This window comes from Culex pipiens, chromosome 2 (genome assembly GCF_016801865.2).
Source record: "Culex pipiens pallens isolate TS chromosome 2, TS_CPP_V2, whole genome shotgun sequence".
Lineage (NCBI taxonomy): Eukaryota > Metazoa > Arthropoda > Insecta > Diptera > Culicidae > Culex > Culex pipiens.
The window spans coordinates 25,621,568-25,642,243 of NC_068938.1; the positions used below are offsets into that span (position 1 = coordinate 25,621,568).

Consider the following 20,676-nt stretch of genomic DNA (forward strand, 5'->3'; position numbering starts at 1 on the left):
GATATTGATAATTTGATGGAAAAAAAGTTTTGAGTGGTCGAAAATAACTCGGGAAATGGCAAATAGTTGACTTGGTGGAGTCGTGACTCGAAGATATTGAGGTTGGGCTCATTTATTGCTTGGAGAATTACGTTACAGTGAAGTTTCTTAAATTGATATTTGGGCCTAACCTCAAAATATGTTTCCAAAAAATTTTCAAAGAACAACTCTCAGCCCCGATTCCAAACAGCTTGTTATCCGCAACCACCAAGCCCGTCAATGTTCCGGAACCTCATCGCGCCCCGCGGTCGGAATCGTTGACGCGTGACTGACAGTGAACTCACGACGACGGAATTCTTTGTGTGTGCGTCGCGACGCACCAACACAGCAGTCCTGTTCCAGTAATTTCCACCCGACACTTTCGTTGTCCCCCACCAAAGCGGGAGATAATCCGATAAAATGCGGATTCTCGTTTGGCTTTTTATTAGCCTCTTAAAAATAAAACTTACATCCGATGGAAAGACATCGCGAACAGTACCGAAGAACGCCCGTCTACGCCTGTTTCAGAAAGAAATCTTCAATGAAAATGTGAAAATTTCACGCCCCTCGCCAAAAATAATTTCAGTATTTTTCTTTGTTCAAATCGAACAAAACGAACTCAATTAAAATACATAAATCAACGAACTATTCTCTTGCGACCATGGCATAGTGGCAGCGTCAAGCCCTTCAAATCGCTCAACCTCGGTTCAAGCCCCACCGCTGTCAAGTTTTTTTCCTCTGTTTTGCGAACCCCTGACCCATCAACAAACATTCGTTAGTGGTGTCTGTTTGTACTCATTTCTTTCTCTTCCCTGGATTAATATCAGCGTGGCGTCGCCGTGCCAAAGAAAGAACATGAAGCAGAATTAAACAAATTATTCAGTCGCCACTAGCGCGCACTCCAAAATCTCACATTTGTCGCGACGCGAAGCCGTTTACGAACCGCTCTTCAGCGTGCCAATCTCTCTCTCTCTGTCTCGTTTTTGCACACTATTAAAGTCTGTTCTGTCAATACAATCGCGCGCAAACTTCTAAGCCGCGAGCTGCGTGTAATAGAGCTATCTAAGCCCGATCTCACGCACACTAGCTTACCATTTGTTTTTGCTGGCGGGTACAAATTTTAACCTAAAAATCCTTCGTGTACGTACACGCAATACATGCGCACGTAGATAACTCTATTCTTCCTCTTCCCTTCGTGGCGGCTTACACACACACACACACCTTTCTCTTTCTGTCACGTGCTGCTGCTTGTCTTGACTGCTCTGTCCTTCTCTTGCTTGGCGTGGGTGGTGGAGTGTGAAACTTGTCCTCTTGTGACACCGGCGGTGCACTCAAAATTCGTTTTGTTTACAAATAATTTTAATATGTTTAATTTTCACTCAGAAATTTAGAAATAAATATTGTAATTTCAAAGAAATCATGCTGTGCAATGCACAACCAAAGCTTTTGCACCCAGATTTTTATTACAGACATTTTAGTATCCTAAAAATTATGAGTACTATCGAAATATATTTTTAATACATTCCCTAAAGTACTGCCCACAATGTAATTTACAAAAAAAATTCACTAATTTTAAAACCCCGTTGTTGCAGGATTGAGTCCGTAAGTTAGACAATTTTTGAATAAAAAGACAACAACTTCCTTCGTTGCTGTGCACCCTCAAATGTCACAAGTTGTCTCCAATCCCTGGTTTGGGTGTAGTCGCGAAATGCAACTCAACAGACCGTGGTGAGTGCCGGCTTTGAGCGTTCTTCGTTTGTCGCCTCTACTCTGCGCTCGCAGTTACAGTTTGTGGTGGTGGTGGTGGGGTCAACTATCTTCTCAAGCTGCACCCAACACGATGCCTCACTTTTGTAAGCAAAATATGAGAGAAGATTTTCGCACCCCCTTTCGGAGGTGATGCGTTTTTCTGAATGGCGCTCGTTAATGGTGTTTGGCGAATGATTTGCCTATTTTTGTAGGATATTTTGTAATGCATTAATAAATCAAGGACTGCCTTAAATTCCAGTAGATCACATTTGGTTTCACATGCAACTTATAGATAATCATCAATAAAAGATATTCTATTAGCATTTACATACGTACAGAGACAATCGTAAGAGAGCGAACCTCTCTTTACTCTTTCAAGAGATCTCTTGAAGATGGAAGATCAACGAGTGAGTTTCGCGTTTTGGGAAGAAATATAAATACATTTCCAAGTTACCACGGGGCACTAGATAGCGGTATTGAATCGGCTTTATATTGGTATTTAAAACCAGCAAATTGTAAATATTATGTTGCTGTTTGCCGACAAAAACAAAAAAATTTGGTGGCGAATTCAAAATAATAGAGTTGTTTAACCCTTTGAATTGTTAGTCTTGATATTTTTGAAAATATTCTTTTCGAAAAGATCGGAAAATTTCACGAATGTTTCATATTTTAACATTGTTTATCGGACTATTAGTTGCTGAGTTATTGACGCTAGAAAATGGTGGGTTGTTTGGGTGAGACTGGGAAAACATCAATTTTCCTGTTTCTAACCTTTGCATGGCAATATCTCTGCAACTTAGGGTCGTATCAACAAAGTTCAAAAAAGCAAAATATAGAAAATTTTGTAAGCCTTTCAAAAATATGTTTTCAAAAGGAGCAAACATGTGCACCAATTAAAAAAAAATAAATGAAAAACTGCTACTATTTTCAAACAAGTCACCTAAAAATAGCTCTAACATGCACTTTATCAAAATTTCACTGAAGTACTTTTTGTTTGCAAATTGGATTTTACATCGAAAAATGAAGTTGAAATTTCTATAAAGTTGGCATTTATGTCCCCTAAAACATATCAAAACATAAAAAAAATTAAAATAGTATTTTTTTTAATTTCGTTTTGGTGACAAAAAGTGAAATTAAAAATCAGCAAATTTTGCCGAAGACACCCAGCCGATCAAAACATTCCTTCAAAAGATACAGATTTTTGAATTTTCATGCATCATTTTTGTATGGACAGCTGCAAAATTTGTATGGAAAATTATATGGACAAACTAATGATGCAAAATGGCTTCTCTGGGCATACCGAAGGCACCAAAAAAGTTTCAGACGGATTAAAAAATACAAAAAAAATCGAATAACCGAAATCTGAGAGAACTGCTCATAATCAAATCATAAGATAATAGAATCACAAAAAATATATTTGTGTTGCCTTATTAACGCTGAACTACTCTGAACTGAGCTATTATTTGTGGATCCAAGATGGCGGTGATGAAATATTGAGAATATGTTTTCAATTTGACTTAAATGGGGTCTCAGGACTCAAATTTGATGTGAGAAGTCACAAAATTAAAAAAAAATACATATATATTTTATCCGAATTCGAAGGACTTCGGATAATCGAGTTCAGACTGAACACACGAACTGCAAAAATGACAAGCTGGAATGTCAGTACTTTTGACGTTCAGTATCGATACAATCGCACTAGATGATAGTTTTCATGATACAGTCCAGTCCGGATTTTCACTTCGGGTAATCAAAACTTTGGGTAGTCTAATTCTGAAAATAATATCTAAATTTTCCTATACTTGAAAATTAAGACTTGATTATCTGAAGTTTTAACTATCCGAGGTTCGACTATCCGAAAAATTGAATCTGAAAATTGAATTGAATTTACTTCGGATACTATAATCAAATACAGTCCAGACTCGATTATCCGAAGGCCTCGAAAAAAAAAATCACGTCGGATAACAGAAACTTCGGATAATCGAATCACGATTTTTTTTTCGTTGCCTAACTTTTGATTGTCGAGCTTAAGTATGACCTCTAAACTATGCTAAAGTGATTTTGAAATAAAAATCAATCAAAGATGGCGGCCAAAATGGCGTTGACGAAATATTGAAAAAATGCAGTTTATTATTTAATACGCAACCGAATATTCAAATTCAGAACTCGAATTTGACGTTGAAAGTAAGAAAATAAAAAAATACAAAAACAAATATTTCTTTGTTCGTGATTCGATTATCCGAAGTCCCATACAAACCTTCGGATAATCGAACTTCGGATAATCAAGGCTTCAGATAATCGAGTCTGGATTGTATTTTTTTATGTCGTTTTCCGTTTTCCGAATCATTTGGAAAATCGAACTTAGGATAATCGAACTGCAGATAATCGAGCCTGGAATGTACTTTAAAAATGAGAAACTTTTGACTTGTTTTCAGTTATTTAAACAACTTCCTGTAACTAGCCACTATCGATACCTGACTAATCCAATAAAACGCGTAGTGCAATTTAATTCCACACGCAGCGAGTTCCGCAAAACATGTCGAAACAAGTTATCGACCATTGAATCTGCATGATATCAGCAAAAGTAAGCATCACCACATGGCGAACACAGCACTCAAAATCGAATCACCGGTTTTCCACACGTGAGTCATCCCGTCAAATCTTGTTCATACATTACTGTGATTATGTGTGTGCGTTCGCGCCTATGTGTGTCCGTTGTCCCGTTCGATAGAGAGACACCCATTTCTCTAGTGTTCCCCGGTGACATTAGGCAGAAGCGCTTCGTCCCTCTTGACGACCTGAATTGCTTAAGCAGAATATCTATCCCCTCATTATAAGCTTGGAGCGCTCCGTAGAGTCGGGTCAGTGACGTGATATTTACTTACTTATCAGAACACACTACTCTCCGAGCGGTGTGCCGGGCTTATCCAAGTCGGGGCGATTGTTTATACATTCAAGTCATTTGCTGCAACTGCAGTTATTTCTGCCTCGACGACGGCGATACTGCTGATAAAAATAACAAACGTCGATTTCTGCAACGTGCGGCGAACGGAAACTACCCAAAGTCCGTCCGTTCTCTGGTTGATGGAATCGGCAATAAAATTGATTTCAGGCGCACTTCTTTTGCTTTGCGGTTTTCTTCTGCGCCAATAAAAAGGTCTTCTTAGTTGGCGTTGCGGCGTTGTTGTTGTCGTTGTTGGTGTAGGTTCGGGATAATCCAAATCCAATAATCCTCAACCGAGCTGAATCGCTTCACACACGAACACACTCACAGTAGGCGCGCGTAGGTTTTAAGCACCCTGTTTGCACTAATTTCGAACCGAATGCACAATATTTCGCACATCAAAGGCCATTACACTCGTGGAGGCAAGAACGAACAAGACCTATCACGCGCGCACACTAATCGGTGAACAGAAATCAGGAAAATTGGCCTTTTTTGTGCCCCTTGTTTGTATTTCTGCCCTTTTGCTCTGCGTTGGTATTGTTGTTGTTGTTTATTTATAGTTGGCGCTGACGATTAATTAAAAATGAGCGCGCGCGCTCGAGCACTGCCACTGATAAACGCACGCACACACACGTTCATGCACTGAACAAACAATAGAATAAACGGGGGGGTTGACGACGTAACAAAAGCAAACACACGGTTTAATGTTTATTGTTGTGTGTTGTTGTGTCACGATATTTACGACATCCGTGCATACACGCACGGCGCAAGGATTATTACAGGACAAAAGGGAAACTGATAATAATATCCAAACAGTTAGAACTTAGTATACAATATGTTCAAGTAGTATTATACACGTCGTATGTATGTGACGTTATATACACCTAGACCTACGTACACACAGGCGATATACATAAAGAGTAACACACATATACGCAATAGAGATTATTACACTAATAAGGTTTAGAGGCGCAACAACGAACGAACACGCGTGCTAGCTGCCCGTACTGCTGCAATGATACTGATTGTGTGTCGGCCGTCGTCGTCGTCGTCGTGCGCTATCGTCGCGTCGGTGCGCATGTGTTGGTAGCGAGAGTCGTCGTCGTCGCCGCCGCCGCCGCTCTCTCATCATCATATCCAAATCCAAGCATGCCGCGGAACAGCTGCTTTGGCGGTGTGGGTGAGAATAGTTTTTTTTTATCCGCGCGCCATGACAGAAGCACACGGTATGTCATGCGGAAGATAAGTGTGGTGTTTATCAGAAAGCGGTGTCTCGCGCCACTAATACATGCGACGGAGTAAACTCACACCGTTGAAGGGATTATGGTGATTGAGAGAGAGGGAGAGAAAAGCAGTGATGGGCATCAGCGGCAGTATCCAAGTGCGATGTTCTGGATTGATAACGCGCGCGCCGTTGTGCACCCACTATCTGTCTGGGTTGCGTGGGTTTGTATTACCTCTATGCAATTTTTGATGCTGTGTTATTCAGGTGAGTTTATGGCGTAGTGGTTTGAAGAATAGGTTTAAAATTTAAAATGATTTTTATTTTCAAAAATACAACAAAACAACAAATTTCACTTCGGATTAATTGAAACACAAAAAAAAACTTTTTTTTTCTTATTTTTTATTGTCGATTGTAGATCCAAGACGGCGGCTAAAATGGCGGTAATGAAATATTGAAAAAATGCTTTGAATTCAAATTTAATGATAAATGCACGAAAATAAAATTTATTTAATAATGAAAAAAAGATTTTGTTTTGTTCATGACCCATGAGCAATTCTCTCAAAATCGATATTTTTTATTGAATTTTAATTTTTGTATTTCTTAATCCGGTTGAAACTTTTATGTTGCTTTCAGTATGCCCAAAGAAGCCATTTTGCATTATTAGTTTGTCCATATATTTTTCCATACAAATTTGGCAGCTGTCCATACAAAAATTATGTAAGAAAATTCAAAAATCTGTTTACACTCAACCCCCGGTGGTTGGTCACTTTTTCATCTGTCATTTTTTTTTAGTTTGTACCCCGTTGGTTGGTCAAAATCAAACTAAAAAGTGACGAACTGTCACTTTTTACACGCCGCTCACGCACACTATCAAAACAAACGTTTGATAGTGTGTGTGAACTCCGTGTAAAAGTGGTGTCAAACTAAAAAGTGACCCCGTTCGTTTGACAACAGTTGGCGTCAAACCATCGGGGTTTGAGTGTATTTTGAAGGAATTTTTTGATCGACTTGGTGTCTTTGACCAATTTGTAGGACTACACGAAAAATAACATACACGGTAAAAAAATGTGATTTTAAATTTGACCTTTTGTCACTAAGACTTGATTTGCAAAAAAACACAAATTTTGTTTTTATTTTTATTTTTTGATATGTTTTAGGGAAATTAAATGCCAACTTTTCAGAAATTTCCAGATTTTGCAAAAAATCTTTGATCTTTGACCGACTTATGAACTTTTGAATCAAATCTGATTTTTTTAAATCGAAATATCGGTCGCAATCAAAAAGTATGTACTTTCGTGAAATTTTGATCAAGTGCACCGTTTTCAAGTTAAAGCCATTTTTAGGTAACTTTTTTGAATATAGTCGCAGTTATTAATTTTTTTTTAATTTGTGCACTTGTTTTGTGGGTCTCGTGGCGCAGGGGTAGCGGCTTCGGCTGCCGATCCCGATGATGCTATGAGACGCGGGTTCGATTCCCGCCTTATCCACTGAGCTTCTATCGGATGGTGAAGTAAAACGTCGGTCCCGGTTTCTCCTGTCTCGTCAGAGGCGCTGGAGCAGAAATCCCACGTTAGAGGAAGGCCATGCCCCGGGGGGCGTAGTGCCAATAGTTTCGTTACTTGTTTGCCCATTTTTTATTTTATTTTATATTTTTGAAAAGCTAAGAAAATTCTCTATGTTTTGCTGTTTTGAACTTTATTGATACGACCCTTAGTTGCTGAGACATTGCCATTCCGTCCTTTTTTACCGTGTATAATTTTTTTCTATGTAGTCCTTTTACCGAAGACACTAAATCAGGCCTGCCCAACGTCCGGCCCGTGAAGCCATTTCATCCGGCCCGCGACGGCTTTTCAAAAAAATATTATATTAATTAATTATTTTTTCAAAATAAAAAAATAAGATTCACATTAAATTTTTGCACATAAAAAAAATTAAAAAGGAACTTTTTGTTGTTTTTGCAATAAAATGTTGCTATTTCAACGTTTTTTTTTAATTTTGCCTTTGTACTTTTTTAATTTTGGTTTGAAATTCAAACATTTTTTATGTTGTAATTTAATTCTTATTATTTTTTTATTGATATTTTCAGAATCAATTATCAAACTGATAAACTGAGCAAGAAAACAAAATTATCCATTTTGTAAAATATATGAAAAATTAGATTGTTGTCTAAAAATTTACAAAAAGACACTAAATATTTTTTTCTGAGCTTACTTCGAATTGAAACTTTAATTTTTTGAGGAACTTGATTAAAATTTATTTTTGAATAAATGAATAAGCAAAAAATAGTGTATTTTTCAGAACAACTTTACAGTGTTAAAGTTTTGGTTAAAATAAAAGCTTGAAAACGCGAATTATTTAAAGTGAAAATAAAAATCACTGCACAAAAGGTATTTTTTTGTAAAGAAGATTTGGATACATATTTTAATTAAATAAATTTTATCATGTCTCATTGATTTTTTTAATATATTGGTGTGTTGAGGAAGTTGAACTATAATTACAATACAATTTTAAACAAAAACAAATATAAAAAATATAATATATATATTTTTTTAAAGATATCTTTGTTTATCTTTCTTATAATCAAGATATATGAATCTTATTTGCAATACTTGTTTATTTATTTTTAACTTTAAAATAACTTGATAAAAATCGTTTGATGAAAAAAGAATTGTTGATTTTTTCCAACTTTTATTAAACATAGTGCCGGCCCGCCACAGCTTCAGAAAAATCAAACCTGGCCCGCAGGGCCAAAAGGTTGGGCACCCTTGCACTAAATTGATCATAAAATTCATTCAAAAAATACATATTTTTTTAATTTTCATGTATCATTTTTGTATGGACAGCTGCCAAATTTGTACGGAAAATTATATGGATAAACTAATGATGCAAAATGGCTTCTTAGGCATACCGAAGGTACCAAAAAAGTTTCAGCCGGATTAAAAGATATACAAAAAAATCGAATGACCGAAATCTCAGAGAATTGCTCAGAAGTAGAAAAATAAAAAATACTGTATACGGAAAAAGTTACGTCGATAAATTAAATTCGATTAGTATTTTTGGTTTATGTGTTTCACTTAAAATGTAAAATTGTGATCAATAAAAAATATAAGTTTAAAATGAAAATCGATTTATGTGAAAATTTACCTTAATTTCCGTCAAATTTCATATAACTGTTTGCTGGTTGACCTTAGTTGATTTCTGCTAAACATTCAGCTATTAGGGTTCCTTAATTTCCTGCTAAATCATTTAACATTCCTGCTAAATCATTCAACATTATAGTAAGTTCAAGGTCAACCTGGATTTATCACAATTTCGAAATTTACTATGGTTTTTCAACATGGTGATTTTAAAAGTTGAATCACAGATGGTTGGTTGAATTCTTGTTGTAATGCTTGTTTCCAGACTCGATTATTCGAAGACCTCGGAAAAAAAATCACTTCGGGTAATCGAACCAGGAAAAAAATACAGCTCGGATCGTTTTGCACCCTTCGACAAAGTTGAAGGAAGTTAACCCTCCACAACTCAACCCCGCCTTTAGACGGGCTTCGATTTGAAAAATCGCCAAAAAACAATTTTTCAACCAATTTTTAATCTTTCAAAAGCATTGAAAAGAAGAACTCTTAAAATTTTTGAAAGTTTATAGGCTGAAAGTTTTACTTGTTTTATGTGACTTTGCCAATGTTTTTAAACATGTAATTTTTTAAGGAGTCAACTTTGGCTGAGCTTTTACTAACATTTCCTATATTTTAAGTAAAAAGAAGTATGCAGTAATATTTCCAGTGTCCCAGTCTATGCCTCTAAGCATTTTTTTTACAATTTATATGATACTGATGCTATTTTATAGCAGAAAATATGAAAAACAAGCAAAAAAAATTAAAAAGTGACGGTAAAAACATAAAAAAATTAGATAGGCAAAATGTTATGATAGGTGGATGTTCACCAAGAGAAAAAATCCGAAGGGAGCATGACTCTCGCGCACGAAAGATCGGTAAAAAGAATCTAAAAAAATCATCATCTTGATTATTCGGCGGAACATCTTTTTCACTACTACACTGGCAAGTGTAACGTCACACGTCGAAAAATGACCTGTTACATTTTGTGGATGGGCAATGTGTGTAAACAAAGTGAAATAAATATTTTTGAGTGGTGCTTACAAGGAAATTCACAAAAAATCATCGGCAGATTGATTTTCATGGAGGATTTCGGGAGCGATTTTCTTTTGCGTGATTTGCTTCCTCTCTCTTCGCGGGTGAAAAAAATTCGCAAGCGAAATTGATTTTTTCGCGAATATTCCATCCCTGGTGGTGGTTGAATAGGTCAAATACTACCAAAAACAAACATAAACTAAACAAGATAAATGCAAATTCAAATACTAAAAATGAAACAAGAAAAACATAAAACAAGAGTATAAAGTTTTTCGTAGAACAAAAGTTACTCAAAATTACCTCCTGAACACGGCAAAAATTTCCTACAAGAATCTCACACTAAGTCTTGGGCAATTTTGGGCGAGACCCTCGCCACCGGTCAGGAAAATATTGAAACGATGTTTTTCTGCATACGTTTTTTCAAATTCGACTAAAATTTGGTCGCAGAATTCGAGTTTGATGTTAAAAATGAAAATGTGTGTTCATGATTTGATTATCCGAAGTCGCATACAAACTTTGGGATAATCGAGTCTAATACAAAATCAAATTCGCCTAGTCATTCTGATGACCCCCGACACCTCCATCATCGGTCGAAGCATGCTGCGACAAACGCGCGACACGGCTGCCGATGACGACGCCACCTTCTCCCCCCACTCTGACTGCGATGACGTCGTGATGGATCATGAACATGTGCGTGCTAGTTTGAACGCTTTTTTGTGAGTCTTTTTTCGTCGCCGCCACCGTTCATTTCGAAATCCACCGTTCTTCTTTGTTTGGGAAGATTTTATAAATAAACGCGCGCGCGCACGCCTCAACCCATGGCAGCATGGTTTGGATTAGTTTTGGTGGCGCACACATACACACACTCATACAGTCTGAGCGAAAGCATCAAGAAAAATAAACCAACAATGTTGTTGCTCGCGCTGTTGTTTTTGTTGTTGTCGAGCGATGCGATTTCCTGCATTTTCATGCTCTTTTTTCTCGCTCTCTTTTGTCTCTCTTACATGATATCACCATCATTATCATCGTCGTCATCATCATTCGCGAGGGTTCGGATTATGCTTATTGCGTCTCTTCCATTTTCCCACCTTTGTTTTGGATTGAACCAAGCTTCTTATGCGTTTTATGCTGCACACATGCACGTGTAGTAGGTTGGTTCGGCGTGTGTTTGTGCTAGCTCTGATAAGCCGCACAAACTTTGCAGAATAAATAATCACGCAGGTGTGCGTGAGAGTAGAGTATGCGAGCGAGCTTTAAAAATGGCTTACCTTAGGGGAAGCGATGCCAGATTTAAAATTTTATGAATGGTTATTTTGGAAAAAAAAATGTTATTGAGTATTTAATTTTTCTCTAATTTGAAGTTTTTTTTCGTTTAAAGTGAAGCTGTTGATCATTTTCGAAGAAAATTAATCATCACTATAAAAAATTGTGTATTAAACTCAATTTAACGAATTTCAGCACCAAAAGGAATCAGCATGTGCCGGTTGTTGCCTTCCTGGAGCCACTGAAGGAATTTTGTCAAAATATTGAAAGCGAAATTTATATCTTTGAAGGAAAAATCATGACAATGTCTTCACGTTAAATACAGCCCAGACTCGATTTTCCGAAGGCTTTGGCAAAATTGTACTTCGGATAATCAAAAAAGATTTTTTTTTCCATTGTGTTATTTTTTGATTGTTGAGTATGGCCTCTAAACTACTCTAAAGTGATTTGGTGATGAAATATTGAAAAAAAAATCATTTTATTATTGTATAGGCAATCAACCATTCAAATTTGAATAAAATGGGGTCGCGGAACTAGAATTTGATGTTAAAAGTGCGATAATATAAAAAAAAGAAAAACAATTTTTGTTTGTTGTTTTGATTATCAGAAGTCCCATACAAACCTTCGGGTAATCGAAACTTCGGATAATCGAGTCTGGACTGTTTAATGCATTACTTTAAAATCCAACAGAGTAGTTCTCTTCGATTTCGCAATTTTTTCGTGATTTTTTTCATTTTCATTCTTTGATTCGGATAAAACTTTGTCCATGCATTCCTATGTTAAAAAAAGCAATTTTGCATCATTAGTTTTTCCATACAAGTCTCCATACAATTTTGGGGGCTGATCATATAAAATGGGTATGTAAATGTATATAATTATGTATTTTAGGAGAGATTTTCTGATCCATTTTTTGTCTTTGGCAAAGTTGTAAGTCATGATAATAACTTGTTTTAAATATGTACACACAATATTTTTTTGTTAATTTTCATTTATTTAAATATCACTAAATGTTAAATAATTTACCATTTACCATTTAAATGTTACTAGGGGAAATATACCCATTTTAATCACACTAAGTCGTTCGACCAATTCTCATCACTTTTGCGTTTTCTGCTATTAAATCAACATTTTCAGATGTATCAACAATGGAGAGTTGCTTGCTCACTTTTATTTGAGCTATTTATTGCTTTGAAACAGTCAAAAACACTTTATTTAAGCTGTAATTCATGATCAAAGTGCTGATAGGCCGATAATAGAAATAGGCTGAGAAAGGGTATAGTTCCCCTATGTCATTTCTTTAATTTTCAAAAAAAATATTGGAATTAAAAAACATCATACTAGCCATAGTGCGTAATTGTGCAAAAATCTTTAAAAAAATATGATTTAAAAAAAATCGTGTTTTTTAAAATAATTTCAAAAACGTAGAAAAAAATAATGATTTTTTTTTCAAAGCCAAATTGAATTTGCAATAGATATGTACCCACGTATGTACCTCACATTTTTTTTTTCTTTATTTTTTTTATAAAATGTGTACCGTTTTCAAGTTATACCTACTTTAGGGTATACATTTTCGATTTCTTCTCGTTTTTTATTGCATTTTGAAAATACTTCCACATAGAATTCGAATCGATGAAAATGTTTTTTTTTTCTAAGTGTCAACTAAAGGCTAATATGCAGATAGGAAGAAAAGGGGTCAAGAAACAGCTTTACGAACAGCAGAACAAAGGAGAGGGAGCGATTTCTTGGGACTTTTCTTCACGCACTTCGGAAGGAACCGGTCAAGAAAAAAATCAAATGGGCAGCAGCGGCAGCGCAAGCAAGTCAGAGAGGGTGAAGAAAAGCCCCAAGAAATCGCTCCCTCTCCTTTGTTCTGCTGTTCGTAAAGCTGTTTCTTGACCCCTTTCCTTCCGATCTGCATACTAGCCTTAATGGAGCACCCGCCGTCGAGCAGTTTTTGCTTTTTTTCTACAATGTATTTCTTATGGAGCGAACTGTCAAAAACTGCTCGACGGCGGTTACTTCATTAGCCTGGAATTGTAATTTGTAACTCGGAAACTATTGGTCCGACTTTAATGTTAAAAATTTAACCTCTTGTAAATTTTTCTGATCTTAAAACAATATTAAAAATCAAGCTTTTTTTTCAACTATTGAAAACTTCTACAAAGTTTTTTTTTTGTATGGAAATGAAGCACCCGCCCGCAGTCGACCAGTTTTTGACAGTTCGCTCCATAAGAAATGCATTGTAGAAAAAAGCAAAAACTGCTCGACTGCGGGTGCTCCATTGTCTAGATTGGGGAAGGGGGTTGAGATTACCAAAAAAAGTGTCCACGTGGTTTATGGATGGTCCCTTTCCACTCTTCAACGGTCTGATGGCCATGCGAGCACAAAGAAAATCGATCATCCAAAAGAATAAATATCTTGTAGGGGAAATTCTCCCTCCTAACTCCATCCAATTTGCTGATTTTCACTATTTAAACAACTAATTTTGCCAAACTTTTGATAGAAACTTGCTTGCTCACTTCTTATTGAAGTCATTCGATTTCAGTTCAAAACGCTTTTAATTAGCTTTAATTATTGAATGTCAAAGTTCTGACCTGCGAACATTAGAGGCACGCTGGAATTAGATGCTGTTCCCGTAGTAAACATTTTTGCGGGTGAATGGAGCACCCGAAGTCGAGCAGTTTTTGATAGTTCGCTCCATAAGAAATACAATGTAGAAAAAAGCAAAAACTGCTCGAATGGAAGTGCTCCATTTCAAAGTAAAAAAAAACTACTAACTAATTAAAATTTCGCGCGATAAATAAACTTTTTAAAATGAATTGAAATTGATTTTTTGATGCTTCTGTTTACTAAAAGTTTTTGCATGACAGAAAAGTCAAGATATCTTGAGATCGTCAAAAGAAAGTCAAAAGGGCTAAAAGAAAATCCTTCAAATCTTGATTCAGATTTCTTGAAAAATGGTTTTCTTTGTGTTTTTAATACCTCTGGCTCAAAGCGGTTTCAAAATCACCCAAAAAGCAAAAACTGAAAGTTTGGTTTTTTGTAACTTTTCAATAAAAAAAACTCCAAATAAAGTGATTATTATTTTTGACATAGGACTATGTCTTTACTTACTATATTGGGGGGCCAGTTCAGAAATTCGATCCAAAGCGTCACTTTTAAGCGTTAAAAAAGGGGACATTTTGAACGCTTATATCTTTTTTCCCTGTGAATCAATCCAGATGGTTGGACCACCAATCGAAAGAGGAAGACTTCAGCTATTGTTTAACTACATAGATAGTCTGACTAAACATAGTTAAAGCACTTAAAACATGCAATCAAAATGAGTAATTTTTCAGTATAAATCGGACAGATGACCAATCAGAGCGAGCGTATGCCTTCGAGACCGCGCCCCTTTTGTGCCGTTCTCCGGCTGTGCCGCTATTTAAGCAAAAATTTCGCAAAAGCAAGTCACTTTGGAACGAGCACTCGAACTGTGCACGTCGGGCCGGCGCGGAGCAGCAGCAGCAGCGGCCAATAGAAGAAGAGGACCAGCAACCAGAAGGAAGAACCACCGGCAGCAGAAGGAGGAAATTCGAGCGAAGCGGACCGATGGAAGTCGCTATGATGCGGCGGTTCTCATGAAAAATGGCCAATTCGACAGTGGTGGCCACAACCAGGAGTGGCCGATGCCCTCAAAGAAGGTTCCCCCGGGGCCTGGGGGGACATTTACAGAAACATACGAGTTGTGGCAATATGGGTATCAAAATTCATGGTTTTTGATACTGAACATAATAATGGCCATTTTGACAGTAGTGGCCACAACCTGGAGTGGCCGGTGCCCTCAAAGAAGGTTCCCCCGGGGCCTGGGGGGACATTTACAGAAACATACGAGTTGTGGCAATATGGGTATCAAAATTCATGGTTTTTGATACTGAACATAATAATGGCCATTTCGACAGTAGTGGCCACAACCTGGAGTCAGTTGCAAAGTAACCGCCGACCTTACAAGTCGCATTCTCAACGCCAGTCCGCAGTTTGTGTGCGCGTCGCCGCTTTTTTTAAAATGTGCACCGTAGACAAAAACAGTGTGGTTCTGGATTTTTGTCAACTCCAAAACCAACCAAGCCCAAAGCTTGTAAAAAAATTTCTCGCAGACCTTCAAGTAAACCAAGAAAACTTGCGAGCATTGCAATTATGCAATAGAAGAAAAATAGCCGTGTTGCAGTCTGCCGACTCAGCAATGGCCTCGTCCATCATCGACAAACCTCTGGTATATCAGGGTTGCAAAATCCCGATTTACCTGTACAACAACGCTACGGAAGTTCGTGTGCTTGACCTACCTCTAGGCATAAGCAATGATGACGTAGTCAAAGTGATGAACAAATACGGCGAAATTTTGACCATCACCAACGACCGCTGGATTAACTTCTTCCCAGGGATCCCAAATGGAGTTCGGACCCTGCGGATGTTGCTGAAACAGCCAACGCCGAAATCAATCACTGTAAACAATGCTGCTGCAACAGTGACGATTATAGGCAAAAAATCGCTTTGCAAACTCAAAGCAAAGAACAAAAAATGTGCGGATTCGAGACAAAATGTGAACCAAAAAAGCAGTACACAACCGATTGAACCCGAACCAAGCAGCAGCAGCAGTAAAAGCAACAATAGTAAACCAGAACAAAATGCAATGGAAACAAGTGAAATGGACGAAGAAGACAACGATGGATTCGAGACCGTGCTTTCTAAGCACACCCGCCGCCGAAAGCGCTTACAGGCATATTTGAACGCGGAAGACGAACTAACAAAAAAACGAAGAGAGATGGCTGCAGAAGAAACAGATGAAGAAGATGAAAATGTCATAAAAGCAAAATATTATAAGAAAAAGTGTTGTAAATAACTTCAAAATCCCTGGAAGAAGAGGACGAAGATAAACTTGAAGAACTTGATAATTCACTCTTTAAATATTCCGCTAAATATTTGAAACATAGACAGAAATCGTTAGAAAAAAGGCATGGTAATAATTATTGAAGTGATTTTAAACTCTGTAATCTTTCCTCTTTCACTATCCACCTTGAAGAGATGAATGCACAATGGTGTAAAGTCTCTATAATAAAACTAAAAAAAAAAACAACCTGGAGTGGCCGGTGCCCTTAAAGCAGGTTCCCCCGGGGCCCGGAGGACTTTTTACAGAACCATACGAGTTGTGGCATATTGGTATCAAAATTCATGGTTTTTGATACTGTACATGAAAATTGACATTCCGACAGTAGTGGCCACAACCTGGAGTTGCCGGTGCCCTCATAGAAGGTTCACCTTGGGAGAACATTTATGACAATTTTGCCGACAAATCTATGAAACAAAATAAAATAATCTTATTTCAGATTTCACTAGCAATCCAAAAACACATTCAAATTGTTTGGTCCTATGTCTTTCGGTTATGTCTCTGACATACCATCTTGAACTTTTTTCATTTCAATTTGCTATTACTGGACCTTGAATTCTGAACCATCATTGACAGTCAATGCCCCAAAAGTGAAAGACACCATCTACCTGCCAAACATACGAGAGTTTCCCCTACTTATTTGAGTAGGAGGTAGTGTCGCTTCAAAAGCAACTTAACCACTGATAAAAAATAACACAATTTCCCATCAAAATCACTCACTTTTATTCTCCCGAAAGCAAAGCATCCCGCAATCTTCCAAGCATTTTCATTCCCCTCAGCTCCAGCCCAAATCTAGACGAAATAGTGCGCCTTCCGCACGGTGATGCCGTAATCGTTCAGCGCCGGCTGCAGATCCTCCATCGTCAGCGTGTACTTGCGGTCCTTGGACATCTTCGCGTTTTGGTTCTTGGACGAGCCGTGGCCCGAGGTGGGTGCGTTGCTGGTGCGCGTCTTGCAGTGCTGCAGCGCGTCGTTCGCCACGTCCGAGATGAACTTTTGGGCGGCGATCGAAATCAACCGGACGCTATCGAATGGGGGTGAAATTTGATTATTGTGGGAAACTTTGTTCGCTAACAAGACCAGACTCACATTCTCGGATCGGAAGCCTCAAATCCGGCCGTGTTGAGATAGTACGAAGTGACGGCATCCGGGATCTGTAAAAAATGATGTTCGGGATGACTGAAAATTCAAACATTGACATTATAATTAGCTAACATACCGTAGGATTGTAATCCTCCAGCTGGACCAGAAAATCGCTCATAATTTGCCCCTGGGTGCGATCCTCGGCATCGGCCGCGGAGTTGGCGGCGGCGCCCTTCTTAGGTCCACGGTGGATTCCAAAGTTATCGCCCATTTTGAAAATCGCGTTTTGTTCTGCAGAGAATTACAAATGTGTCAATTTAGGACAATCAATGAAAATTTAATAGAAAATATGTTTACGTTGCAGCAGCAGGAAAAGTGTTGGTATAAACAAAACTTATGTTTACCTATTTTGACGCGCACTTTTTGACAGTTCGACAGTAGAGGCGCGCACTCGGTGTGGAACAGTGGGAACAGCGTGAAAGTGAAACGAAATTTGATTCAAGCTCGAATCGTTTCGGCACCCTGAAAAAATCTGAACAGTAAAAAGTTTATCAACAGACTTATTTGTTTAACCCCTTCGTTGAGTTGAAAGCTAGGTTGAAAGGTTAAAGCTGCCGGAAATAAACACACTAGCACACCATTCGTTTTGCTGGACGGTACAAAATTTAACCTCAATCTTTTTCGTGTACGTACACGCAATACATGCGCACGTAGATAACTCTACACCACCCTTCGTTGCCAGATGTTTTTGGGGGAGATCTGTATTTTCTAGAAAATAAATCTGTATTTTATCTGTATTATGTCGAATTCGAAGCCCTAGAAGACGTTTTAAAATATTTAACAACAGATTTAACCTTTTTAAACATATTAAAGCATAATTTAATTACTAAATTATTAAAACTTTCATATATAACTATTCTTATAAATCTGTATATACAGATTTTTGGGATTTTTGGGATCGAAAATTTGTAAAATACAGATTTATCTGTATATCTGGCATGGCTTCCCGCCCAGAGCAAAATCGAGTTTTTTTACGGTTTTCCTTGCCATTTTCTACAGAATTGACCAAATTGGATGGAATTTGAATTGGAGGCAGTAAACACCTTAAATAACACTATGCAGGAAGAATGAAATCATTTTGTACATAAAAATTGACACAGGGCTTTAGTACCCAATTGCTCAAAATGCATAAAAGTTTGATTCCAATCGAAATCTGATGAAACCATTTTATTCAGCACCCAATTTCCTTTAAAAAAAAAGCAGTCGAGTTTTGATCTATCATTTTTGTTTCCGAGATAAACTACCGTTCTACGCATAATTGTTCCATGTTCAAACAAGTGCAACTGAGAAAAACGCGATTGAAAATTTTCGATCGTTTTTTGTGTTTCTACGCATAATTGTCCCATCGGTCCCTATTCACCCCATAAGTCCCAGTTAACAGTTTATCACTCTTTTTTGTAATCATCTTGCTATACCTACATTATATAAACAAGACATAGGGGAACTATACCCTTTCTCAGCCTATTTCTATTATCGGCCTATCAGTTCTTTGATCATGAATTACAGCTTTAATAAAGTGTTTTTGACTGTCCCAAAGTAATAAATAGCTCAAGTTAAAGTGAGCAAGCATCTTTTCATTGTTGATACATCTGAAAATGTTGATTTAATAGCGGAAAACGGCAAAAGTGATGAGAATTGGTCGAACGGCTTAGTGTGATTAAAATGGGTTTATTTCCCCTAATACTACGTAAAACTGATAATTTCGTGAAAGAAAATAGTTGGTGGGACAATTATGCGTAGAAGTACAACGGTGAGACAAACAGAACTGGTGTTGTTTTCAATGAGTTTCCGAACAAAGTACTAGATTTTATGTGTTTTCGAAAAGTAAACATCAAACTGAATCTAAATAGGACATAAAGTCATAATTGACCAAAAATGACATGGGACAATTATGCGTAGAACGGCAGTATAGTCACATAAAGGCTAGTATGCAGATCGGAAGGAAAGGGGCCAAGAAACAGCTTTACGAACAGCAAAACAAAGGAGAGGGAGCGATTTCTTGGGGCTTTTCTTCACCCTCTCTGACTCGCTTGCGCTGCTGCTGCTGCCCATTTGATTTTTTCTTGACCGATTCCTTTCGAAGTGCGTATACCGCTTAAAAAAAGAGGTTTTTTGAAAGAAAAAAAAAATACCAAAATCGCAAAACTTTGGGGCGGTGCAAAAAAAGAAGAGGTGGTCCAATTTGGTTCAAAATCGGGATCCTTACATGTTTTGATAGTATCAATAGCTAAACCAAATTTGAGCTTGATCAGAAAACGTCGATTTCGAATTTGTACTTTTTTGTGAACAGTTGAGGCGAAATGACTCATATATGTTTTCAGAATCAATCAATAAACTGAAAATGGGGCAAGAAAACATAATTATCAATTTCGTAAAAATGTGAAATATATATTAAAAAAATGGATTGGAAAACTTGGATTGTTATACAGGATGACTCTAAAATTAAATTTCTTGTTTCGCATGTGTTTATTACAAATTTAAATTTGCTTTTTGAGGAATTTGTATAAAACTGATTATTAGTAAATGAGTGAGCAAAAAATGGTGTAGTTTTTTAAAAAACTTTTAAGTAAAAATTTTTGTTGGGAAAAGGCTTTAAAAAGCAAATTAATTATAATGATAACAAATTTCGCTGCATATATTTTTTAATATATTAAAAATGTTTCAAAATGAGTCAAGAAATTAGCAAAAAAAAATTACATAGGATTTTTTCGCTAATAACTGAAAGAGTACATTATAAACATAATTTCACCAAATTTTTTTTCAGTAAAATTTTAATGAAGTTATTTTTTTAAACGATTATATTTTAATAAATATTGAGTTAAATATTCATTAAAAGGATGAATTCATTGAGTTGTATATTTTAATTATTGAATTGAAAACGAAGTGAAATTTTTTGTACAATTTTCGAGTGATTTTGAAGCCAAAAAGATAAGAATTTAAAAACCGTTGGTTTGATTTTCAATATTTATTTCGATTAATGATACGTAATATTTATTTAGAATTATAAAATTAAAATTCATGTTGCAGTGAAATAAAAAACACTTTAAATTCATCAAATTCGCCAAATTTTCATTGTTTTCTCGAGGTGGCACACACAGTCTTAAATTCATATAATTTTCTAACTCATTTTGTTGGTTTCCTCGAATTTTTAGATACTCAATACGATTGAAAGTTGTGTGGGGACTTTTATGGACGACACAAAATAAACTCAAAGTAACATTTAGAAGAACTCTCTTTTTCTTTCAAACCACAGTAAAAAAAACCA

At 36.8% G+C, this 20,676-nt stretch overlaps 2 protein-coding genes across 4 annotated transcripts in view; both read right to left on the reverse strand.

Annotated features, from left to right (window-relative positions):
- The window catches only part of LOC120414585 (putative mediator of RNA polymerase II transcription subunit 26), a 342,770-nt gene extending 337,065 nt beyond the window's left edge, over positions 1 to 5,705 (reverse strand). For 2 of the 3 annotated variants that reach the window (XM_039575820.2, XM_039575819.2), the window contains exon 1: positions 4,653 to 5,702. The gene's annotated coding sequence lies outside the window, so the exon portion shown is untranslated. Of the gene's footprint in view, positions 1 to 4,652 lie in introns of all 3 variants that reach the window. The other variant, XM_039575824.2, reaches the window with a different exon arrangement.
- An 11,262-nt stretch (positions 5,706 to 16,967) lies between these two features.
- On the reverse strand, positions 16,968 to 17,801 carry LOC120414592 (transcription initiation factor TFIID subunit 10-like). The gene is made up of 4 exons (XM_039575831.2): positions 17,709 to 17,801; positions 17,488 to 17,642; positions 17,358 to 17,422; positions 16,968 to 17,292 (listed from the first exon to the last, which is right to left on the reverse strand). The coding sequence occupies exons 2-4, from the start codon at positions 17,620 to 17,622 to the stop codon at positions 17,061 to 17,063; spliced, it is 432 nt and encodes a 143-aa protein (XP_039431765.1). The 5' UTR covers positions 17,623 to 17,642; positions 17,709 to 17,801; the 3' UTR covers positions 16,968 to 17,060.
- Positions 17,802 to 20,676: the final 2,875 nt, after the last annotated feature.

Bases quoted from the DNA above. Each gene is read 5' to 3' on its own strand.
- LOC120414592 (XM_039575831.2), bottom strand. From the start codon at position 17,622: ATGGGCGATAACTTTGGAATCCACCGTGGACCTAAGAAGGGCGCCGCC. The intron at 17,423-17,487 runs GTATGTTAGCTA...CATTTTTTACAG, and splicing joins TGGAGGATTACAATCCTACG to ATCCCGGATGCCGTCACTTC. The intron at 17,293-17,357 runs GTGAGTCTGGTC...CCCATTCGATAG, and splicing joins GAGGCTTCCGATCCGAGAAT to CGTCCGGTTGATTTCGATCG.